Raw genomic sequence first — 22,775 nt, 5'->3', positions numbered from 1 at the left:
AATAATAATAAGAAAAATGATTAATTAATATAACATAATTGATAAATACACATTAGGCTTAGGCCTTTTGGGTAAAAGGGTGTCTCTAATAGCTATTATGAACTCAACCTTCACTCTACTGATCTTGACTGTTCAGTAAAAACGTCTATTTTGGATTATCCCACTGCAATCTTCATTAAAATGTGTTTCTGAATTTATACATCATCATGCAATGCAAAAGAATTTAGGGTAAATTGAATTTTTAATCTCTCAAATATGGGCTTTCTGCAATTTTGGCCATTAATGTTAAAAAGTTCTAATTAAGCTCTTTAAGTTCAAAAAAAGGAACAATTTTGTCAATGTTTATTTTATTTCCACTTCTTGCTGTCTAAACTCTTAGAATGGGGTGTCTTACCATTCTGTTACTAGATATAATCCGAAAATAGATAGATGAGTTAAATTGTTACATTTAAAAGTTTGATGTCAAAATTGAACCTTTTGATTTGATAGATCAAAATCAAACAACCCATATATTTAAGGAGCCAAAAATACAATTTACCCAAGAATTTATATATAATCATGTAATGAAAACCACTAGACTATTTTTTTAGGGGGGAAAAAACCCACTAGACTAGAGTAGTATATCAATTGAAAACTGATTAAATTAACAAAATCCTCACTCTCATGAAGTATTGTCAACATGTGGAAGAACATAAATTAAATAAAAAGTGAATACTTTTCACGACAGCTTTTCTCATTTTATTACATAAAAAGTTATTTAAATGAATAAAATCCTCACTCTCATGATTGTGTTGGCAAATACGAAGTATTACTAAATTTATATTAGATTTACATGATTTATAGTTTCTCGACTTCTACATCACCTCTCTCTCTCTATTAAATATTACTAAATTTTTTTCATTGCTAAATTAACTTTTGATTTAAGAATAATGCCTTTGCATGGAAATTCACCATTAATGAATTTATTTTAAAAGTCATTTTTATTTAATTAAAATGATTTCTACTTGAAGGATTATTATTTTCATGCTTTATTTATGTTGTACTATTTTCTATTAACCTTATAATATCATGAAAATTTATTTGAAAGTTTGTTTCAATTTTTTTAGATATTTTTATGTCAAATTTGCTAATATTTACAAATTCAATATCTTTATTTTTATTTTAATTAATTACTAAATTAATTATGACATTATTACAATTCAACCTAGATCCAATCTTAAAAACCTTGAACATCTTTTCTTAATAGTTCTTTGAACAATCTGAGTCTTAAAACCATGTATACAACATCCCTCTCATATTTGGTGAATCTTACGTCTATGGGACCATATAATGTGAGTGAGATGTTGTATAAGTTTATTTATTAGATAATTTTCCTACTTATGGGGGTGTTCTACTATGATATGTATGTTGTGTACTAGTTATGCACTCCACGAAGTAATTACTAATTACATGTAACAAAATACCAAATCCTCATTTATTCGTATTTGTGGTTGTGGTGTGCAAGTGTGTGGTTTGCCCAAAATTGGAAGATGGTATTGTAGGGATGTTAGGCCCAGTAGAATATATTGGGCCTGGGACCCAATCTGAGGACATGAAGTAGTCCGAGGAGGGGTGAACATTATCAGAGGAGTCCGTGTTGGTAACTGAATAGGTTAATTTTGATCATAAGGGTCCATGAGAGCGGTCCGAGAATAAATACCTCCTCGGCTAATCAGAGTCGAGGTCTGAAATGGTGGTCTGAAATGGTGGTCTGCCATCCAGGGTAGCATTCCAGGAGATTCTATTGATATGGATAAGCATCATAGAAGCCCAAAATAGAGGGAAATCCTAAAATATCTAAAGAGAAAGTTGTTATCACCACATTGAATGCTTTGCACCTAATCAACTGACTGCATTAATGTGGAGGTGATACCTAAACAGTAATTTTCAGCCTTACAGCTACTACCAGAGATTTCAGGAAGGTGTTGATGGGACAAGGATCAATACCAGCAATCTGCCCTACATGTGAAGGGTAAAGAGGAAAGAAGGAAGATAGTATAAAAGTGAAAGAAGACCCTGAAGAGAAGGGACCAAGAAATTGAGAGAAAAACATTGTAGCCATCAAGAATTGAACTTGTAATCAAACTTGAGTAGAAATATATAAAAACTGATCTCCTTGGATTGTGTCGAGGACGATTTTGGTCAGATTAAACCAGTCTATCTGCATTTTCTTGTCATTTGGATCTACTTCACTTGTTGCCTGACTCATTAAAGCCTGGTTTTTCAACCCACTCTCTACAAATTTATTGCATTAGGTTCTTTAGGCCTAAGTTCATCCATTGTTTGAGCTTGGGAACCAAATTGTGACCTTATAGGTATTATTTAAAATTACTCTTTATATATCATCGATCATCCTATCTGTGTATCTTGAAGATGTCACTTGCATAACAACCTATGAAACAAATTGTACAACAATGTTACACTACCTAATTTTTTATTAAATTCATATTTTGAAAATCACACTATCGAATTTCATGTTCTATATATTCTTAATATGCACATCAATTTTCATGCTTATCAAATTTTATTTACCATTCGATCTATAAACTCATCTTTTATGCATTATTTTAAATATAAAAACTTGAATTTAAACAATTGATTGATTACATGGTTATTGATCTTTGATCATTTTGAAATTTTGTAAGCATAGAGAATATACAAAAATAATGTAATCCAACGATGGATTTGTCAAAATTTGATCCAATTAAAAATATTGGGTAGTATATATAACAGTGCCAATTAAACTACAAGCCTCTTGGCTAGAGAAGTATCTTATGTAATAACTAAATAAGTTTTAGGTTGGCTAAGATATTGTCTTGGGGGCACACACGCTTAAATCCAATGAATTATTCAATACTCTGAACTAATGTTCCCTCTTAACACATAATAATGGGCTCTGATAATAAAATTTATGGTGGGATCCACTATTTATGTGAAAGAATGGATTATTATTCTCAAAATATTGAATATTTTTTCCTTAATCTTTATAGGAGTTATTAACTTATTATATTCTTAGGAAAAAAAAAATACTATGATAGAAAATTATGTTGGACAATAATGCAAATGATTAAAAATGGATTTGGCTACAAACAGTTCGCACCAAAAAGAGTAACATAGTTATATATTTTGAAATTTTAATCGTTAAATCACATATTCTATATGTTCAATACACATGTCAAATTCGTGTTAATCAGATGTTATTTAATATTTTATCAATAAACTTATTTTTTATGCATAACTTTTAAACTACAAAAACTTTAAATATAAATATTTCATTGATGATATAGCTATTGATCTTTGATCATTTAAAATTTAACCTCATGATAGATTTGTCAAAATTCACATATAATAAAAAGATATTCAATGTAGTTATAGCCTAAACATAGGCCTAAAGTTTTTTGCAAACTTTGTCCTAATGCTATTAGTGTCTAAAAAAAAAAAAAAAAAAATCCTATTAGTGGAGGCAATCATTATATCTAAAAAATTAGCGGAGGATAGTGGTTTAAATTTTAATAGTCGAAAAAGTCAAAATTTTTTAAGGACACACAATTTACTGGGTTATCTTATCTCATTTCTCACCAAGAATTTTTATGTAAATTTTGAAATTTATTTTGTGCACCTTTAAAAAATTTCTTTAAGAAAACATCTTTTAGTTTTTTAAAAAAAATAAAATTTTTCAATTTTCAAGAATATACTTAATTTAAAATTATATAAAATATTGAATATTCATTAAAAAAAAGGGCAAAATTATGAAATTATAAAAATAGAATAATGGACAAATAAAATGAGAATATACTTGCATGATTTGATTTTGAAGAAGGAGATCAAGATAAAGATAAATTTTGACATTTTGTGTACTAAAAAAAAAAAATCAAAACCATTCCAACATGGCACGAGTTTAGTACTCCGTGGAAGTCAAAAAGCAGGAAATTACGGAACAAGATCCACACCTGATTATAACTCATTCTCTTCCCTCCAAATCCTCATATGACCGTTGGAAATTTAGAACTTCGAAAAAAATGTCTTACAAAGCTGCTTTTTACTTGTCTTCCCTACTCAGAAACTGTGTTCCACTCTCTGCAATTTACCAAGCTAAGCAAACCCATGCACAAATCCTTGTCCTTGGCTTCCTTTCCAACGTGACCCTTCAAACAGATCTCTTACTGTTCTACTCTAAATGTGGGGTTCTTCAAGATGCCCGCCAAGTCTTCGACAAAATGTCTGAAAGAAATATGTACTCATGGAATATAATGCTCGCTTCTTATGCTCAGAATTCTCTTTTTTTGGATGCTATGAATGTTTTTTATGATTTTCTGAAAATGGGTCTTCGGCCTGATCATTATACAATGCCTCCAGTGTTTAAGTCATGTGTTGGAATAGGAGATACTTTTTTGGGTAAGATGCTTCATGGTTGGGTGGTTAGGCTTGGGTTTGAGGAATATGTTGTTGTGGGAAGTTCGGTTTTGGATTTTTATGTGAAATTTGGTAATTTAGTTGATGCAAAGCGGGTATTTTCTAATATGTTGTCTAGAGATTCTGCGGTTTGGAATTCAATGATTTCAGGATTTGGGAGGGCTGGCTTTTATGTTGATGCTTTGAATTGTTTCAGGAGCATGCTTAGTGAAAGAGTGAACATGGATTCCATGACGATTCCTAGTATTTTGAATGCTTGCGGACGGGAAGGAGACTTGATGAAAGGGAAGGAAATTCATGGGCAAGTAGTTAAGAGTCTCATATTCGATGGAGATGTCGCAATTGGTAATTCATTGATTGATATGTACGCAAAGTGTGGATGCTTGGATGACTCAGAAAAGGTCTTCAGGAACATGTGTGAACTGAATTTGGTAACTTGGACAACATTGATATCTTGTTATGGTGTTCATGGGAAAGGCGAGGATTCTTTGGCTTTGTTTAAGAAAATGAAAGATTGCAGGTTTAAACCAAACTGCGTTACACTAACAGCAGTTTTGGCTAGCTGCAGCCACTCTGGTCTCATTGATCAAGGCCGGAAGATTTTTGATTCTATAAGTTTTGAATATGGATTGAAACCCAGTGTAGAGCACTATGCTTGTATGGTGGATCTTTTGGGTCGTTTTGGACATCTAGAGGAAGCACTTGGATTGGTGAAAAACATGAAGTCAGTGGCAACAGCAAGTGTTTGGGGTGCCCTACTTGCTGGTTGTGTGATGCACAAGAATGTTGAAATTGGAGAAGTTGCAGCTCTTCAGCTTTTTGAATTGGAACCTAGAAACTCTAGTAACTATATAGCTTTGTGTGGTATTTATGATTCTCTTAGCATACGTGATGGTGTTTCAATAATCAGAGCAAAGATGAGGAATTTGGGTTTGGTTAAAACTCCTGGTTATAGCTGGATGACCATTGCAGGAAAAATACATAAGTTCTATCAGGGAGACTGCTCTCATCCTCAAACCAAGATGATACATGAAATGTTAGATCAAATAATTAAGGCACCTACGTTGCCTGGTGATTGTGGAAACTACCTTTGAGTAAAACCATGGGTTGCTAATTTAATGTCCTTTGCAACATGAATATGGCCACATTTTTTATAGTTCTTCCTTATGAGGGTTGGTAATTCAACCATTTTTCTTTAGCACATATAGAATAGCTGGAGGATTCATTTTTCTTCATGCAAACGCAACTGTATCGCACATCAGCATGATCTGTGAATATATGTACAGAGCTATGGAACATATGCAAAGTGACAGAGTCAGATGGATCTTGGATGCACTCATTTAAGGGTAGAGTTCTTTACCTTAACATTTATGTAATCTTTTTTTTTTTTTTTGGGTTTTTGTTTTTTTTTGTATCTACTGTTAAATTACCGACTGTTCCAAAAGTTTAAGCTATTGGGATATGGTAAATTTAATCATTTAACCTCATATTTCTAACACTTTCCTTCTCGTGTGAGCTCAAACTCTCTTTTAATAGGTGAGGTCCAACACGTGAGATTTTAAATGAGAAGTAAAGTGGAGGAGACAGAGATCGAACTCAGAACCTCTTGCATTGATTCCATGTTAAATTAACAAATATGGTAAATTTAATCTTTTAACCTTATACTTCTAAGTTCTAACATAAGTTTTAACATGTTAAATTACCAACTCTTCCAAAATTTTAAACTATTAGGAGATGGTAAATTTAATTATTTAACCACATAATTCTAACACTCCCCCTTCACGTGTGGGCTCAAACTACCTTTTAATAGGTGAAGCCCAATACATGGAATTTTAAATGGAAGGTAGAGTGGAGAAGTCAATGATCAAACTTAGGACCATCTACTTTGATATCATATTAAATTACTGATTGCCTTAAAAGCTTAAGCAACTTAAAACTTTTTGGAGAATTGGTAATTTAAAATCTACACTCAGGAATAAGAGGTAGGTCTTGGGGTGATGGCAAGTGCCTTCCACCAAAAGCTATAGGTCACAAGTTTGAGTTTGGGAATCAATTTCTCCAACAAAAATTGGAGTAAAAGGCTGCCTAGTGCCTACCAATCATGTCTCCCAAACCTCAAGTGGGAGATTTGTGCATTGGATATAACCTTAAAAAAAGAAAATGGTAAAAAATCTACATTCAAGAATAACAAACAGTGTCCAATCTTTCACCATTTGTTTTTTTGAGTGTCAGGTCTTCTGCCAAGTGTCAACCTTCTTACATTCTGGCAAGCAGCTTGTGTTACTTTGTGCTTCTGAAGGTACACTTCCCATCAATTTGACTAAATGTTTCATTTTAATATTACCTGGTAATTAATAATTGTTAAACAAGAATCTGGCTGAATGGTGTCTACCGACAGAAGTTCTAGAGGAGATCTGTCACTCGCCAAATTTAGCGAATGTTATTGGGTTTTCAAATTATAAGTATTCTTATTAAATTGTGAAATCTTAAATGAGGGGAGTTGTTGACAGGGTAAGTTATCCATATGGTTCATTTCCTATAGCAGTCTATGGTGAAAGATAGTTAACTACAATACACTAGTTTCTGAGGGTTATTATTATTATTTGCATTTCACATTTCTTAGTATATATGTGAGTTGTTATTGAGGATATCACTAATTGGATGTTCACCAGACTTCTATGAAAATTAAACTATCAAACACTATATATGTTTAGAATTGGAGAGACATTTGAAAGGAGAAAATCCTACTGTAGCCTACTTCTATATGATGCTGTTTAATCATCCTTTTGCCTTTATATCTTCATAATTATTTCACTGGATGAGAAATAGTGATGGGAAGCTTAAACTGCCCCTTGCCTCTTCATCTAAATATACTTTAGCCCATATTTTAAGGATGAGCTTATAATTGGCTACTTCACAACATATTCACTCTTTTTTTTTCCCCTGCGCACGATTTTATTTCAATTAGCTGTGTTAAACTCAGAAAAATTATTTGAAATAAAATAATACAATAATATTTAAAGTGACCTCGGTAATTGCTAATATAATTAGTAAGGGTTATATAATTGTAAAAGACAAGCATGATTTAGACCAGATTACCTACACTGAGTTTGATCGAATGTTAATGGCTTAATGCTCACAATGTGCAATAATTGCTTGTGGGGTTGTTAGTGGCTATTATCAAAGATTCAAAGTTGATAATACACCCAAATTACCTATAAAAAAAAAAATGATACCCCAAAGATGAACTGAGTTTTTTATATACATATTTTAAATAATTTATTTCTAGTATACAAAGGGAATGTCAAGGTATTTTTTGACAACCTTTACAGTTTTTATTCTCACAAAAAACAAGTATGGGAAAGAACAAGAAATTGTAGTTTGTTGTCTCAGAAAATAGTGGTTGTAAATATAAATCATTTTGTTGCTTGTGACATTTATTTGTGTAGCTTTGAATCAGGCCTTTTGCTCAAGATGATTATGACTGGACACAGAAGAGGATGCTGCCGCTTGAATAGCTTGAGGATGATTCTTTGCAGGTTTAATATGTGGACCTTCACTCACCTTCTCATTTTTCTTGATCTCTTCCTCAATATGCAAATCCTCTTCGATTGATAATACCTTGATTTGTTCACCATGTGGGCCTGGTATAATGGCTTCCTGAACCTTTATATGTTCATCAATATTTATAATCTCAGTTTTCTGAACTGTTTTTTTCTTTCTCTTCTTAATGAAGCAACACAGAGCAACTGAAAGGAATGCAAGAAAGAATAGACCACCAAGTGAGACAAATACAATAACAATAACAGTAGAATGGTGTCCTGGTGCTGGTGGTGGGGAAATAGGATGAGGCGGTGGTGGTATCACAGTTGGGGAAGGGGGTGAAATGGTGTGGGGAGGTGGTGGATAGAAAGAATGATGGGGTGGTGTTGCTGGTGGCGGAAGTAATGGCCGTGGTGGTGTAATGGGGCCATGGGGTGGGTTATCGTGAGGTGGTGCCACCTTTGGAGGGGATGGAGTGCCATGTGGTGGTGCAGCCTTTGGAGGTAATGGAGGGTTAGGAGGTGGTGCCACATTTGGAGTTGGAGGAGGTGGAAAATTATGTTTATGTGGTGGGGCCACTTTTGGAGAACTGTGAGGTGGCAGTACTTTTGGAGGGAATGGAGGATATTGGTGGGGTGGTGGTAGAGGAAAAAATGGGTAAAAATAGTCTTTATTTTCGCTAGGAGCCATTTCAATGTGCAAAAGTTTTCAAAATTAATTGATAGATTTGTGCAGGTATTGGAAGATGGACAACAAGGCATGTGTTCAATGCCTATTTGTAGTTCCTGAGTACGGGTTTGAATTGTTTGATGTTTTGAATACTTCAAAGCCTTTAGTAACTTGACTTCCATGCCAAGATTTTGCAGTGTTGTCATTGATTGCATTGAAAAACACTTAATTCTACTTAATTAATTTCTTTTTCATTTTGCTTTCTATCAAAGTCTCCTCTTTACAAATAAAAAATGTCAGTGGGGTTGATTAGTAATGTTTTCTGCATTGAACGAATCGACATAAACTTACTCTTTTTTATCACCTCCTGATTATGAGGTGAGGTATTTTGGGAACTTGCTTTTTAAAGTGTACCAGCTTAAGGAGGATTCTACCTAGGAAAATGTTAACGAGTGCCGTACGGCATTGGTTAAGAATCTAATTAAAAAAAGTTTTTATGGAAAAATTAAAAAAAACAATTAATATTTTAACAGTTTTTTTCATTTCCCATAAAAGTGATGTCAAAATTTTTCTAAAATGAATTCTTAACAAATACTGCAAGGGATTCCTCACCCTATTTCTGCCTTCACATTTAGGTATGTCTAACTTTTTCTCTAATCCGTATCAGTAATCATTTGAAGATCGTACGGTACAATCTGGGCCAAAAAAAAAAAAAAGAGAGTACGGTACAGGGAATGAATACCCTAATTGAAATATCAGATCTACTAAGGGGCTGTACATTAGGCATTTTGGTAGTCTTACAATTTTTTAGATGATAAGATAATCATGTTAAACTGGTGGTTGGACTAAATGCTTTCTTGAAAAAAGGAAAAGAAGATATTGTTGTAACTTGGGTTGGCACAAAACCTATTATTAATCCATGACCTGAAACGTGAAAATATTTTATTTTGTATGGCTCAATTTTAAGTCTGGTCCTGGTCATTAAAATACTCATACTATTACTAGTCTATGCATAGTAATGGAGGATTCCCTCGAAATTGAAACTTTAGTACAACCAAGGATCTAACAGTAATTAAATTTAAGACAAGTTAATTTTTCCATTTATCAAAGTTGGGTAAAGGAAAGGAAGAAACATTTAAGTGCACTTCTTTGGTTAAGATCATAGTTATCAGTATCGTATGATACGCGATACGTATCGCATCGTGTACAAAAAGTTTCGTATCGTAAGGACGTATCGTTAGTTTTTATGAATTGTCCGATACATAAGTGTGTATCATATGAATCATATCGTATCGGTGAATCGTACGATACATAGACATATGGGTTTAAAATGAGTTTTTTGTTAAAATTTGTGGTTTTATTTGATTTAAACAAGTTGTTAGATTTTTTTAACACAAAATTATTGAGAAACTTCATTGAGTCTAATAAAATAGTCCATGAGTTTTTTTTCCTCTCTTCTCTTTCTCCTACAAAATTTAGACTATACTCATAATACTCACTTTCATATTTGCAAATTTATTTTCTATGCTATTAATAATGTATTAAATGAAAATATAATTATCTTTTGTTTTATTATTATTTTGAGTCTAAAAAGCTAGAATGCCAAGAAATTATAAAGAAAAAATTATTAGAATTAAAAAAAAAAAAAACTAAATGTTGATAATAATGAAGAAAATGTCTATTAAAAACTAATTTTGTAAGATGCTGAACATGATGATAATATTAACTTAGATGGATTTAATTAACTAAGGTGATGAAAAGATATTATTATTTTGATTCATATATCATGTATTACTTTTGAGTTTAATCAATTTGAATATGAATGTTATAAACATAAGTTAATTTGATTTATTTAGTTAGCTTTGTTAAATTTTATTACAAAAGTAATGATTAAATTGGTCATTAATTAAATATATTTTGAATTTATAATGAATATACCTTTTATATATGTATATCTATAATTATTTTATAATTTTATTAGATGTTTGTGTATCTTACGATACATAATTCGATATAATACACGATACTGAAAAATCAAAAATCGATTCACGATATGATTCACGATTTGACAACTATGGTTAAGACTTAAGACATTGTCATTGTATTACACTATTCATTTGTCAAAGAAACAGCACAAATTTAAAAAGAAAAAAGAAAAGAAAAGGCAAATATGATGGTAAATTTCAATTCTCATTCTTTCCCCTTCTCTATTTTGTTTGAACAAAGATAGCATTGTAATCAAAACTGTGATTAATGAACAGGAATGGACAATTTGTTACATCTCTGAGACAAAATTTTAGCCCCTTTTTAATACAAAAGAATTTGCAAAAAGAATGAAAAAAATTGGTTTCTGTGCAAAATTGTATCCTCCGTGTAATTCTAGATTTTCTTTTGAAAACTTGGTGCTATCTTGAAGAGTTGTAGAATGGTTCGGGCGCTGAGCTGCTATAGAATGACAAGTAATAAAGGAAATAAACTTAAGCTCAATTCAATGTTACCCAATTTTTCTGGCTTCCAATCTTTGAGACCACGGGTGCTGGTAGTCTGGAGGTTTTGGCAACTTGCTTCATCAAAACTGGTACCAGTAAATCCACTTTTGTCCACTCTGCACTGATTAACAAGAATCATTTTACTATCAAAAAAAAATAAAAAAATAAAAATTGAAAAAGTTGCTTTAATGGCCCACTTTTTTACCTCAAAAGGGGAGAGAGAGAGAGAGAAGGAAAATGCAATTCTTACTTCTTCTTTTTTAGTTGTTTTTATTATTCTTTTCTAAAAAAAAAAAAAAAAAAAATCGAATGTCAGATATACCCCTCCTATTCCTAGTGCTTCCAACCCCTGTGCCAAGGCACAGGGATGAAACGTATGAGAAATACTGTTTGAGATGGTTTTTGCTAAGCGCAACAAAAACCAATGTGCGCAAATATGGTCCGTTGAAGGAGTTAAAGCAACAAGATGAAGGAACATATAATGTGGATTGAGTTTTTCTACGAGCAAAAGTCCCAAGGATGAAGCAATTTACATCAATTATGCTCGGATGTACATGAGCAATAATAGGAAGAAATTCAGAAAGTAATCAGAGCTTACTGTACTCACCCATCAATCAGAAATGAAGCCTATAGCCTGTAAGCAGGTAAGAGAGGACAATTTCGTTCCACACATCAGGTACCCCAGGTAGACACCAGTGGCTACAATCAGGCGTATATGGGCTGTCACTCCAGTTACCCACATGAGCATCACTCCGGAGAGCTGTCATGGAAGTTATGTGCAGAACAGTTACAGGAACTGTCATATTCTTTGCCACCTCCAAAATAGTATCTGAAAATAGGTTCCGGTCCCTTCCTCTTGCTTCTGATAGGGGGTGCTGGGTCATATTACAAAACCTACGAGTTTGATCACTGATGCAGAAATAAACCATATCCTTAGTCGTGTTGAAGCCAGTTTGTGTCCACCTCAAGAGGAATTCAAAATACAAGGGAAACAATGAAACAGACTAAAACTAAACAAATATAATGGTAACATCAGCCCTTCAAATGTGGTTGGTTGCAACTTGTAACTATTACTAAACTTGTAACAGAATATCAATTCTAGAAACCTTTTAGGTTGCATTTGGATTTAGGGACTAAAAATTGAAATCAAGGGATTTAAAAAACAACTGCTAGCTTAAATTACCTGTTGTAATTGTAACACAACACATAATGGATTAACTTTAAGGATTTTGTTTGAACTTGTATTATGAATTTGACATAACATCATACACCTAATCATTTCCAATCTACACATTAACATGGTGTAAATCCATCCATGAATTTTACAAAATTGAAAAATTTTGTACTTTCCATACTCTATTCAAGTCATTTAAAGTAAAAAATGAAATCCAAAACTTTCTCTACTTCCATTCAAATAAACCATTAGAGAATGATTAGCAACTTTAGGGGAAAAAAAAGGATCAACATTGTTATTGTGGGAAGCAATTTCATGAGAATAGGCCAACTGATAAGTTACAACAGGGAAAATTCATTTTTAGTTCTGTAAGCAGAGACAGTAGTTTCCAAGCAATAACATGAAGTGGAAAACCAAATATGTTTGAGAACACAGGATCATATTGCCAATATAGAAGGCATACCTCCAGTGAGATGGCTCAAAACTTCGGAAGAAGACACGCGTTCGATTTGTATTGATGTTTCTCTCAACCCATGATGCCCATGTGCCTAGTGCAGTTCTGTAGGCAGCAGAAATTGGCATTCCAAGCTTTAAAGTGTTTCGAACCTGGAAATAACAGCCACTATCCAAAATACAATTTAGAAGCATTTTATACAGTTGTACTAGAAGATAATAATTTTCAACAAAGACTCAAAAGTTTCCAGTACATTAGAAATTTTGTGGATGGATAAAATGAGAGCACGGCATACAAATTACTAATGCTAAGATAGGGAAGCCAATATCCATATAAATTACTTTCTACAAGGCTTAATAAATATTGTCTGTGTTAAAAAACTATATATGGAGAGAAAGGAATTCAGGTGGAGAAATTTTGTCTGTGTTAAAAATCTATATATGCAAATATAGACAAATATAGAGAAATTTGTCTGTGGAATGATTAGAGAAATTTTGTCTGTGTTAAAAAACTATACATGCAGAGAAAGGAATTCAGGTGGAGCTTTTACAATTGAAAATATAGGAAACAAACCATAGGGATCACCCTCATGAATAAAAATCTCACTTTGAAAAGTTTTGTTTCCATAATAGCCTTCATATTGGACAGGGTTTAATTTGACTCTGCAAGGTCACAAGCATCCAATGAATGTGATTCACCCCTGCCCAAAAAATTTTTGACTTCCAACTTGTTGGGGAAAGTTACAAAGATCATTTTTTCCCTCAAGCTCTCTATGAGCCCATCCTTGAAACAATTTTCCAACACATTAGTCAAAGAGAGGATCTGTTGCAAAAGAATAGTTATACTCCTATATGCTGACAGGTTTGAGGCTCTGCCAGTGTTTGACAATGAAGCAAAATTGGTTAAGTGAAACATTATTATTCCAGGATAATTTGGGGCATGGCTTTAGTCAGGGGTGAAACATGAGAGGGTTTTGTTGAGTGGATTTCAGATGATGACTTTAGTCAGCAACGAAAGTTGAGAAGGTTTTTGGGATAAACACTTTGTTAGGTGGAGTTGAGGTCATTTTAACAATCCTTTTTCATGCACAATTAGCCTAAAAGGATATCCATAATCTGATGTAAACCAGTACAATTATTTCACTCAGTGGGGCTTTCAATCTAGAGAAGGGTGATTCTCGAAATGTCTTATTGGTGGATCAAAATCCATGCAGAAGTATCATTACTAAGCATAATGTCAATATCTTATCCAGGATCTAATCCATAAGAAATCTAGACTGAAAGATCCTGCAGCTTGATGCTTTGGTACAGAAGAACACTGTTCCATATGGAGAAATCTTCATCATTAGAGAAATGGCATAATTAATAATCTTTTTTTCTTTTCTTTTTTTGTGTGGCAGCAGAGGCATCTCAAGGAGTTCTTAAATGGATAAGCAACCATGAATAGGAAAAAAATCAATATGTTGCTATCTTCCCAAATAGTTTTCATTTCACAGGTGTTTGCCTTTTACTAAATGAACACTATCACACACAATGTGCATGTTAAATCTAATCCGAATTTATAGAACTGGGGTTGATATGGCAGAGGAAGATAGGTATTTATGGTGAGGCAGAGGTTCTTACGGATAAGAATTTATGGATGGAAGCTAATGATTATCTAAAACTAGTTTTACATAATTATTCCTCAAGTGCCATGTTACAACTATAAATATATTTACTCCGGGTGAGAAGAGAAACTAACAATTATTAAACTTCTTTCACATGACTATCAGTACTCCTCAAGTTAGGAGTTAAGGTTACTTTTACTATTTTTACTTGAGAGAGAGAGAGAGAGAGAGAGAGAGGAATGTGCCAATAAAAGCAGGAAGATCACTTATCTTCTTATAGTAGCACTAAAAAGCTACTCTTTCCAATGGTACACTCATCTAGAAAATTAGAAGAGTGTTTCCTTTCCTATTTTTGTACTCATTTTACCATTTTAGATAGTATATATATTATATGAACATAGAAAAGGGGATTGAAGCGTAGGGATTTCTATAAGTTGCATCCCATGCCATAAGTTCCCATACCAATACAAAAACACTATGACCATTAAGATCTGTTCAAATGAATACATGGTTTCTGCATTCTGCAATATAACATAAGTGCATAATCCGAATTATAACTAGTACAATGTGATGAAGTTATAATAACACTTTCTATAATTCAAAACTTTGATTTGCATGTTAGATAAATGGAATCAGGGTTGGATTGCAATTCTCCATAAAATATCATGGATATGAGAACATCTGAATTAACCCAATGGTGGATTAACCCATGCTTCAATTCTAGTAATCCTATCCAAGCAAGGAATTTCATATAGAAAAGCACAGGTAGCATGGAGATTGATACACAGAATCGAGAAAACTTACGTTTCAAAAAGCTTTCCTGGCACCCACCATTGTCCTGTGTTGAATATGAGAACATCTGAATTAACCCAATGGCTGCTAATATTGTCTAACTTGTCCAATTTAAGTGTCGACTTGACCCTCTTTGGTGCATGTCTAGGCATCCCTCCCGGTTGCACCAGGAAAACTGAGCGAAAAAACTCAACAGTAAAGTTGAAGGAACTGAACCGAACACCTAAAAATCTAATCCGTTTTGTAATCTTATTTCCATTCACTTCATAGACACTCTTCTTATCTTCTACCCCTGTCATAAGCAAGCATATCAGTGACTCCCACTGTGTTCTACTCATAGAATCACCAACAAAAACAACTCTTTTGCCTCGAAGCATTCCTAATATGCTTTGCACATCAGGCCTCGGAATAACACAATCCATAGGCTTCCATCGCCATCGCAAATAATCTTTATCTTCCCGTCCATTTCCCAAGCAATTGAATCCTTGTTCTACAAAAGGGCATTCTGTAGCATTGTACAATGGATAGCTATCATCCAAAACCCAACTTCCATTAAAAATATTGCAACTACTTAATGAAACATTAGTCTTGGATGCACCATACCCGTAAAAGGCTTGGCTGAGACTTGGGAGCACAAACATATAACCACAACCAATTGCTATGAGGGATGAAATCACAAAACAAATCACCACAAGAACGTGAAACAAGCGTGAAACCCCACTCCACCGACTGACTCTTGGGCTTAAAACACTCAATCCCCTTGGACTTGTAACATTCAAGGCCCTCCGGTTGATTGATGCACTGCGTTTTAAGGATGCAACCCTTTTGAGACTTTTCATCATGTCAATCATCCATTGAAACTATTCACTATCCCAGTCATCCAGAAAACATCAAAACTGCTCCCATGTAATACAAACCGTTGGTTCAGGATCCAAAATAGTCCGTCTTTCCATATATAACTTCAATCCTATTATAAAACCAATCCAAGAACCATAAAAATCCAATCACTATCAAATTGAAATCCAGCAGAAATCAAAACCAACATACAGCCACCTCAAAAAGTCGTCAACTTTGCAAGCATATTAGCAATGTCACCAATAAAACTTCAAAAGCACAAAGAAACAAAAAATAACTGTACAATCTACAAATGCAATCCAAGAAGTCAAGAATTCAAGCTCAGAACCATGGTGTGGTCAAGACCCATAATAGAAATGAGTTAAAAACCAAATGGGCATGCTTCAAATCTCAAGAAAAACAAACCCAGTTGCCTAGAATCTTGGATGAATTAGTGAAGAAAAAGAGAGACGCTAACAAAATTAGAAGACAGTAGCTACCTGTGAAGGTGGCATAAAACAAGGATATGGAGAATCCACCGTTGAATCTTGAGGGGACTTGCAGAGTTGGAGAGATGTAGGCAGAGAGCAGAGAAAGGAGATGCTTTGGAAATTTGGGAGGGTTTTGATTCAGAGGTGGTTGAGAACAGAACGTGTAAAATAACAAAGAAAAACAGAAATAAGCATGGGGACTATAATATTCAAGTAGTTAGAGACCACTTACCCCCTTCCCAAAAAAAAAAAAAAAAGAGTGGTTAGACTTAGAGACATTGTACCAAAACAAAAATAATTAGAGACCCTATCAATAATTTCCAATTTTTTTAATCGAAGAAAAAAAGAAGAAGATGATATGGTTTGTTACTTTGTAGAAAATTATTAGATCATTGATTTATCTATCATAAAAATAAATTATCCATATTAGAACCTCTTTCCCTCTCCCTTGTATGTATGTGTTTGTTTCTCAAAAAAAAAAAAAAAAGTCTTAGTTTGGGATAGCTTACATTTATTGACTTATTTAACTTTAAAAATAAATTAAATCCCATAAAAGAGATAAATTAGATAAACTACGACTAGATTAGTGCCAATTTATTAGTTCAATATAGAATTTTTTTACTCAAACAAGTGGGTTTAACTCGAGTTTTTGCTATCACATGGCCCACACCACACAAAGTGACAAAGAAAAAATTTAATGATTTAGTACCAAAGACTTTTACAATCATTGTCTAACATCTATTTCGATCAAATAATGCCTCCCATGTATATTTCATCTATCTGCTTCTACAAAAGAATGATGCATACTCAAAATTTAGCATTAATAGTGCTGCTAAAATCTAGTGCACTCAAACAATCATTGGGCTCAAGCACAAACACAATTTCTTATATATACTAGTTTTTATTTTATTTTATTTTTTGGGGGATGCCCCCCTCTGCTCTACTGTAGGTCTGTCCCTGTTTGTATGACCAGAAGATTTCCTTTCATTTCTCCTTTGTATGGTACATAATGATATTCATTGAAATTAAAGTTTTTATTATCCTTTTCAGTTTTTTTTTTTAAAAACCTATTATCTAGACAAAACTAATTATTAAAAAAACGTAGTAAATCTCTTGATACTAGGATTAAAAGTATATTAAAACTGTATTTTTTTTAATGAATAAATTTGATGGTTGAGGATGAGGGATTTAAACTTTGAACGTTTCTATTAGAAACATTAAAAAATGTCGGTTAAACTATAAGACTTTTAGCCAGAACATAATAAAATATTAATAATATATAAACACAAAAAGATAATTAAGGTAGATAAAGCCCGATTATATTGGATTATTCTCTTAGCATTTGAATATTTAGAAGAAACAACCTTGACCAAATTATGCTACTGCTATATGCTCATATCCAGCTGGTTGAGAGAGAGAGGATCTCTCAATGGAGCCGCACCATCCCTTCTTCCCATTCTCACAGTTCAATGTCCCGTCCCCAGCAACCCCGCGCTTCCAATAATTCTGACAATCCTCCACCAAACTACACAATATTTCTCATAGATGTGAAAATAACCACAAAAGGGTAGGAAAAATAAATCCCAAAGAGAACCATTCAGATTTTTAGTGTAAAGTTCCCAACAACCATTTCCAAATTACATTCTTTTAGATCAGCGGCTTGATTGAGAGAGATCCTCTCTCTCTCACTCTAAAAATTGAACCCAGTTTTTTCTCTCTCAATCAGATGCTTTGGTGTTTGTTTTCTTTAATGTGCGTGCGACGTGAGTTTACTCTTAGTATATTTAAGAGCAGGGTGACAGAATTATTTATTTGGCACATGTATAAAGTTTAGGGAGTAAACTAGCCAAAATAAAAGTTTAGGGAGTGTAATGACCACTACCTTATAGTTTAGGAGGTGTCAAGGCATCTTATCCTAAAATGAGAGATGTGTAATTCAAGTGCTGGGAAAAAAAAGTTTAAAAAAAAAAAAAAAAAAAAAAATTGTTGAAGTGAATTTGATTGAGAGCACGATCACCGCTAGACCACAGGATTTGGATCATCTCCATGAGGGTGTCCATTTAAAGACCATAATTCAAAATAGAGTAAATTTAGAGTCTAGATTTTGCCAACTTATTAATTCTAGATTAGTTTACCATAGGTAAATTTTTACCACATTGAATGATGACTATTAAATGGACATTTCCCATTTTACTTTGAAAGGCAGAGGATTTGGATCTCGACGACGACGTAGCTCAACAGATTATAAGTTGGTTTTCATTTAGGTATTGCGTCTATTTTTCTCATTATGACCTGTAGTCCACACAGGCTATCGTTATCAAGTGGTGAAAGGGTCATAAGTCATAATTAAAAGTTGAAACCCATGTTTGAAGGTAAAGGTATATCTCTATTGATATTTATATGAAGTTATGAAGACCTTTATAGCTTTCTAACCAAAAAGAAATAGAAAATAAATAAATAAATAAAATTAGGAGGTTGCATACATGCATTATTTCAACTTAATTGTTTCTTTCTAAAAAAAAAAAAAAAAAACTTAATTATTTTGTCCTATTAATGAAAATTTATAGTAACGTGTCCTTTGTGGGATACAATTAAACGCTGGACCAAATTTTAGAGGTAGGAGAAGAAGGGAAAACGTGTTAGTTTAACCAATATAAAAGATGATTAGGCATTGTCAGCTATAGTTATATGCTTTTAAACATTCTAGAAGTTTGTTTAAGAATAATGATTATGATTATTAATAATAACTAGTTGAATGCCCTTGCGTTGCACGGTTTTGGTCAATAACTTATTAAATACAATATATAATAATGCATTTGAGAAATAATAAATTAAATGAAATATTTTTATTCATAATTCTCTTTAACAGTACCAATTGTCTAATAAAACTAAACAATAAAAACTAATATCAACATTTAACAAAATACTATGTCCATGTAAATTAATATTTAAGCATTAAATCAGTATCAACATAAAATACACAAATTATAAGCTATCCAAATGTATAAGCATTAAAAAAATAAAAATAAAAATTCCATTTTCTATATATATATATATATATAATATAATATAAGAGAATTGATTGAGTATCACAACACTTAGCCTACTTGATGATATAGTCGAAATTCTACGTTGTATTATACTTGGGTAATGCACGACTTATTTAAAATTTATATGGAAATAAATTATAATCATATTGATAATAAGTGAGCCATATGATAAAATGGATTAATTTTATAATATATATAAATTCGTGCAAGTATGGTATATAGTATATGTAGGGTCACGTTCCAGAACGAACCGAAATTGTAGTTGGGTCAGGACGTGAATGGGCCCATACAATATCATTTGTAGAGAGTGGGATCGAAAGGCTAAGTCATGTTTACCCGGTGGTGGTTTTGTTAAGCTGTTCATACATGGTTCAGGTGTATTCACCTTTGGAACCCCTCTCTCTCCCCGTGGGACTGGAGGCCCCTTGTTTAGGTTACATATTTTTTCTTTTATACTAGCATGCGTTCAATTTCCTTTGTCCACGTGTAGGGTCGACATTTCCAAGACTGATACTTGTCCCATCTGTCCCAGACCTAAGTCGTTGGGAGTGGCTGATAAAGCCAAAGAACACGGCTCTGTTAGGTGCAAAGATCAGTCTGGGAAAGGCAGTAAGGTCAGCCTTTCCTAGATATTTCAGATTTTCTTTTAAGATTGTCCCTATGCCGCTTTTGCCCCTTTTCCTGGTGGAGTTTTGGACCAAACCGAGGGCTGTACCGTCCTCGGCTGCCTCTTTGGGCCCATGTGTGCTTTACACTAATGAGCTTGGACTAACATCTTCTTCGGCTTGGGCCTTAAAGCTTCCCGTGAACAAATGGGCCTAGCCCATATATTGTTGGGCCCCACAATAGCCCCTCAAAACCCTGCTGTCCGACCTCTTGGTTGGAAAGGGGGGTTTTGGTAACTCCGAGCCTTCATTACTGCTCATTTAATTCGACCCTTCCCTGGCGTTGGCAATTCTCCAAATACCCAGGAAACGCTCCGACCTACGAGATATCCTTCTTGATTTAGCCTTGATACGTTCTGTCCGTTTGGTTACCCGAAGTAGGTCTTTAATGTTTTCCCTTCACGAGACCTCTCAAATTCAATGGCTACTGATGACGTGGGGGAGCGGAACAGGCGCATTCTCGCTGGCAGATTTCCTTGAAGCTCTGAACACATTCAATGCCATCCTTTTCGTCCCTTATATAAAGAGGGTGGACATGAGTTGTTTCTTTCATAAGTGAATCCCTTAATCCCCCAGAAAACTGAAGTCCTTAGATTCCTCCCAGAATTTATATTTACCCTCTGATTACACCTCGACTCGTAATACGTTCGCCACAGTCATAGGTGATGAAGAAACCTTCTCCCCCCCAAAAATACCTTGTTCTGGCTAAGCCCGAGATGGCTCGATCGGGGCAAGGAAGGCGGAGACTCAAGATTTGTCTCGCCTATCTTTCAGTCAAAATCCGAAGCAGGAACTCGTCACGTCGCACCTTCGACGTGACCGAGCCGAGGACACACAGCATCATCACCACCCGCTTTTTCATGAGCGTATCTAATGTGGTATCGGTGTGCTAGGAGTCAGGACGGAGGCAGGGACTAAATGCCCCTGCTTCTTCCTCTCTTTGTTCACTGGTGCCACCCTTTACTTTTCTTTCTTCTTCTTTTCACCACCAGCTCCCTCCTGGGGCTTTTCCTTCTCTCTCTTTTGCTCCTTTCTCCTTCTTTTCATTTCTTCCCTCTTCTTCTCCTCCTTCTCTTGCTCATGTCCTCCATCTTCCTCATTCATCTCCTCCATCTTCTTCTCATGTCCTCCATCTTCTTCTTCCTTTGCACTCTTCGGTGACAAGAGCTTGCTGAAGTGCTTCCATGTGTTCCAATTCTTCTTCCTTCTCCTTTATCTTTTTCTAAAAAGGTTCTTCTCCTGATACGAGCAGTACTGAGGCAGAGATTGGAGAAGCTTTGAAGGCGAGTTTAAAAGGCAGCTGACTATTTACCTATCTGTATTGCAGATGCTAGTGTTGTTTTGGCAGTTCATTTTTTGTATAGGCTTGTTTAAGCCCTTCTTTGTACGTTGTAACAATTTTCCATATTAATAAAAGTTGATATTCATTTATTTCGTATGTTATGTTTTTATGCTTTTACAAGTTTACCAACGCTGCTCGGCACCGTAATATAGTATTTGAATCAATGATAACTAAGGCTAAAATGTTTGCTAATAAAAAGGTGTCACCATGACTTTAATAAAATTATTTAACATAGCAAAGCCGACCAGTGAGGAACGAAACTCACCTTAAAATTAGCCAAGATGAGGACTAAGTGCTTGATACAGTGTAGGAAATAACTATCCGAGGACATTTCACTCGCCAAATGGACAGTTTCCTTAGGTTAATGAAAGTTGGGCCGTTTCGCCATCTTTTAAACACACTGGCTTTAACCTTTTACAGTATTTGAGCCGAGAACCTCCCCCATTCGAATAGTTGGTTTCCCAAAAGGCCTGGGTCCGAGGACTTCGTAATACCTGGGTTCTGTCTTAAACTTAGACTTTTTTCCCATTACTTGGTTTCCCCATGGGTTTGAGTCCGAGGACCATGCAAATCTTAGGTTCTGTCCGAAACTTAGGTTTTCTCAGTATTTGGTTTCCCCATAGGCTTGGGTCCGAGGACCATACGAGGCCTAGGTTCTGTCCAAGACTCTTTGAGTTCAGTTTCTCCCTTTCCTCAGGTATTTCACGAGGTGCCGAGCAGGAAGTTGTCCTCGGCAACAGTTATTCCTCGGTGTGGGCCATTGCCCCTAGGCCCCCGTGCAGAACAGGCCTGGGCCACGAACTCACTTGGCCCACAACTTAAAGGGTATTTATGTAGTTTTTGGTTACGTAGTACTTTTTGATGTCCCAATGTTCGAAGTGCACCTTCCAGAGACTCCTTTAATTCCCTGGTTGCAGGTGGCGTGGGAGATTGAGCCTACGCCATCTTGTCTGTAGCATTCCTTGGGACGCTGCGTGAATTAAATGCCACCTCTTTATCTCTTTAAATAAATAGGAGAGAAAGTTACTTCATCCTCGCACCAGTTCTTTAGTTTTCTCCCAAATCACAGCTCCTATACTCAGTGCTGTCTTTCCTTAGCACAATATGTCTGAGGCGAGGGTTGGGAAGAAGGAAATCTCTCCGCCACGGAAGCGCCGTGCACTTATGAGACTAAAAATGGTGAGGTATGGGCACAGGAAGCATAAGTTCAAGAG

At 34.5% G+C, this 22,775-nt stretch overlaps 3 protein-coding genes across 7 annotated transcripts; 1 reads left to right on the top strand and 2 right to left on the bottom strand.

Moving 5' to 3' along the window:
* The first annotated feature begins 3,869 nt into the window (after positions 1–3,869).
* LOC126733339 (pentatricopeptide repeat-containing protein At3g26782, mitochondrial-like) lies at positions 3,870–8,254 on the top strand. Of its 3 annotated transcripts, XM_050436583.1 has the most exons (5): positions 3,870–5,798; positions 5,989–6,091; positions 6,685–6,751; positions 7,913–7,991; positions 8,189–8,254. In XM_050436583.1, the coding sequence occupies exon 1, from the start codon at positions 4,059–4,061 to the stop codon at positions 5,544–5,546; it is 1,488 nt and encodes a 495-aa protein (XP_050292540.1). In that variant the 5' UTR covers positions 3,870–4,058; the 3' UTR covers positions 5,547–5,798; positions 5,989–6,091; positions 6,685–6,751; positions 7,913–7,991; positions 8,189–8,254. The 3 variants fall into 3 exon arrangements, with proteins under 3 accessions (XP_050292540.1, XP_050292538.1, XP_050292539.1); XM_050436581.1 differs by lacking the exon at positions 8,189–8,254 and having other exon boundaries at positions 7,913–8,061; XM_050436582.1 differs by lacking the exons at positions 5,989–6,091; positions 8,189–8,254 and having other exon boundaries at positions 7,913–8,061.
* LOC126733341 (protein TRACHEARY ELEMENT DIFFERENTIATION-RELATED 7A) lies at positions 7,683–8,758 on the bottom strand. The gene has a single exon (XM_050436588.1). The coding sequence runs from the start codon at positions 8,683–8,685 to the stop codon at positions 7,909–7,911; it is 777 nt and encodes a 258-aa protein (XP_050292545.1). The 5' UTR covers positions 8,686–8,758; the 3' UTR covers positions 7,683–7,908.
* Positions 8,759–10,835: 2,077 nt separating this feature from the next.
* On the bottom strand, positions 10,836–16,711 carry LOC126733340 (protein trichome berefringence-like 7). Of its 3 annotated transcripts, XM_050436587.1 has the most exons (5): positions 16,514–16,710; positions 15,192–16,146; positions 12,791–12,949; positions 11,761–12,062; positions 10,836–11,269 (listed from the first exon to the last, which is right to left on the bottom strand). In XM_050436587.1, the coding sequence occupies exons 2-4, from the start codon at positions 16,028–16,030 to the stop codon at positions 11,768–11,770; spliced, it is 1,293 nt and encodes a 430-aa protein (XP_050292544.1). In that variant the 5' UTR covers positions 16,031–16,146; positions 16,514–16,710; the 3' UTR covers positions 10,836–11,269; positions 11,761–11,767. The 3 variants fall into 3 exon arrangements, with proteins under 3 accessions (XP_050292544.1, XP_050292543.1, XP_050292542.1); XM_050436586.1 differs by having other exon boundaries at positions 10,836–11,274; positions 15,192–16,711; XM_050436585.1 differs by having other exon boundaries at positions 15,192–16,710.
* Between the last annotated feature and the right edge of the window lie 6,064 nt (positions 16,712–22,775).

The sequence above is a fragment of the Quercus robur genome, chromosome 6 (assembly GCF_932294415.1).
Source record: "Quercus robur chromosome 6, dhQueRobu3.1, whole genome shotgun sequence".
Lineage (NCBI taxonomy): Eukaryota > Viridiplantae > Streptophyta > Magnoliopsida > Fagales > Fagaceae > Quercus > Quercus robur.
The sequence above is the reverse complement of the archived record's forward strand: the minus strand, read 5'-3'. Positions and strand labels throughout refer to the sequence as shown.

Bases quoted from the DNA above. Each gene is read 5' to 3' on its own strand.
- LOC126733339 (XM_050436583.1), top strand. From the start codon at position 4,059: ATGTCTTACAAAGCTGCTTTTTACTTGTCTTCCCTACTCAGAAACTGT.
- LOC126733340 (XM_050436586.1), bottom strand. From the start codon at position 16,030: ATGATTGACATGATGAAAAGTCTCAAAAGGGTTGCATCCTTAAAACGC. The intron at 12,950-15,191 runs GTAAGTTTTCTC...TATTTTGGATAG, and splicing joins CCAGGAAAGCTTTTTGAAAC to TGGCTGTTATTTCCAGGTTC. The intron at 12,063-12,790 runs GTATGCCTTCTA...TTTCTGCATCAG, and splicing joins TTTGAGCCATCTCACTGGAG to TGATCAAACTCGTAGGTTTT.
- LOC126733341 (XM_050436588.1), bottom strand. From the start codon at position 8,685: ATGGCTCCTAGCGAAAATAAAGACTATTTTTACCCATTTTTTCCTCTA.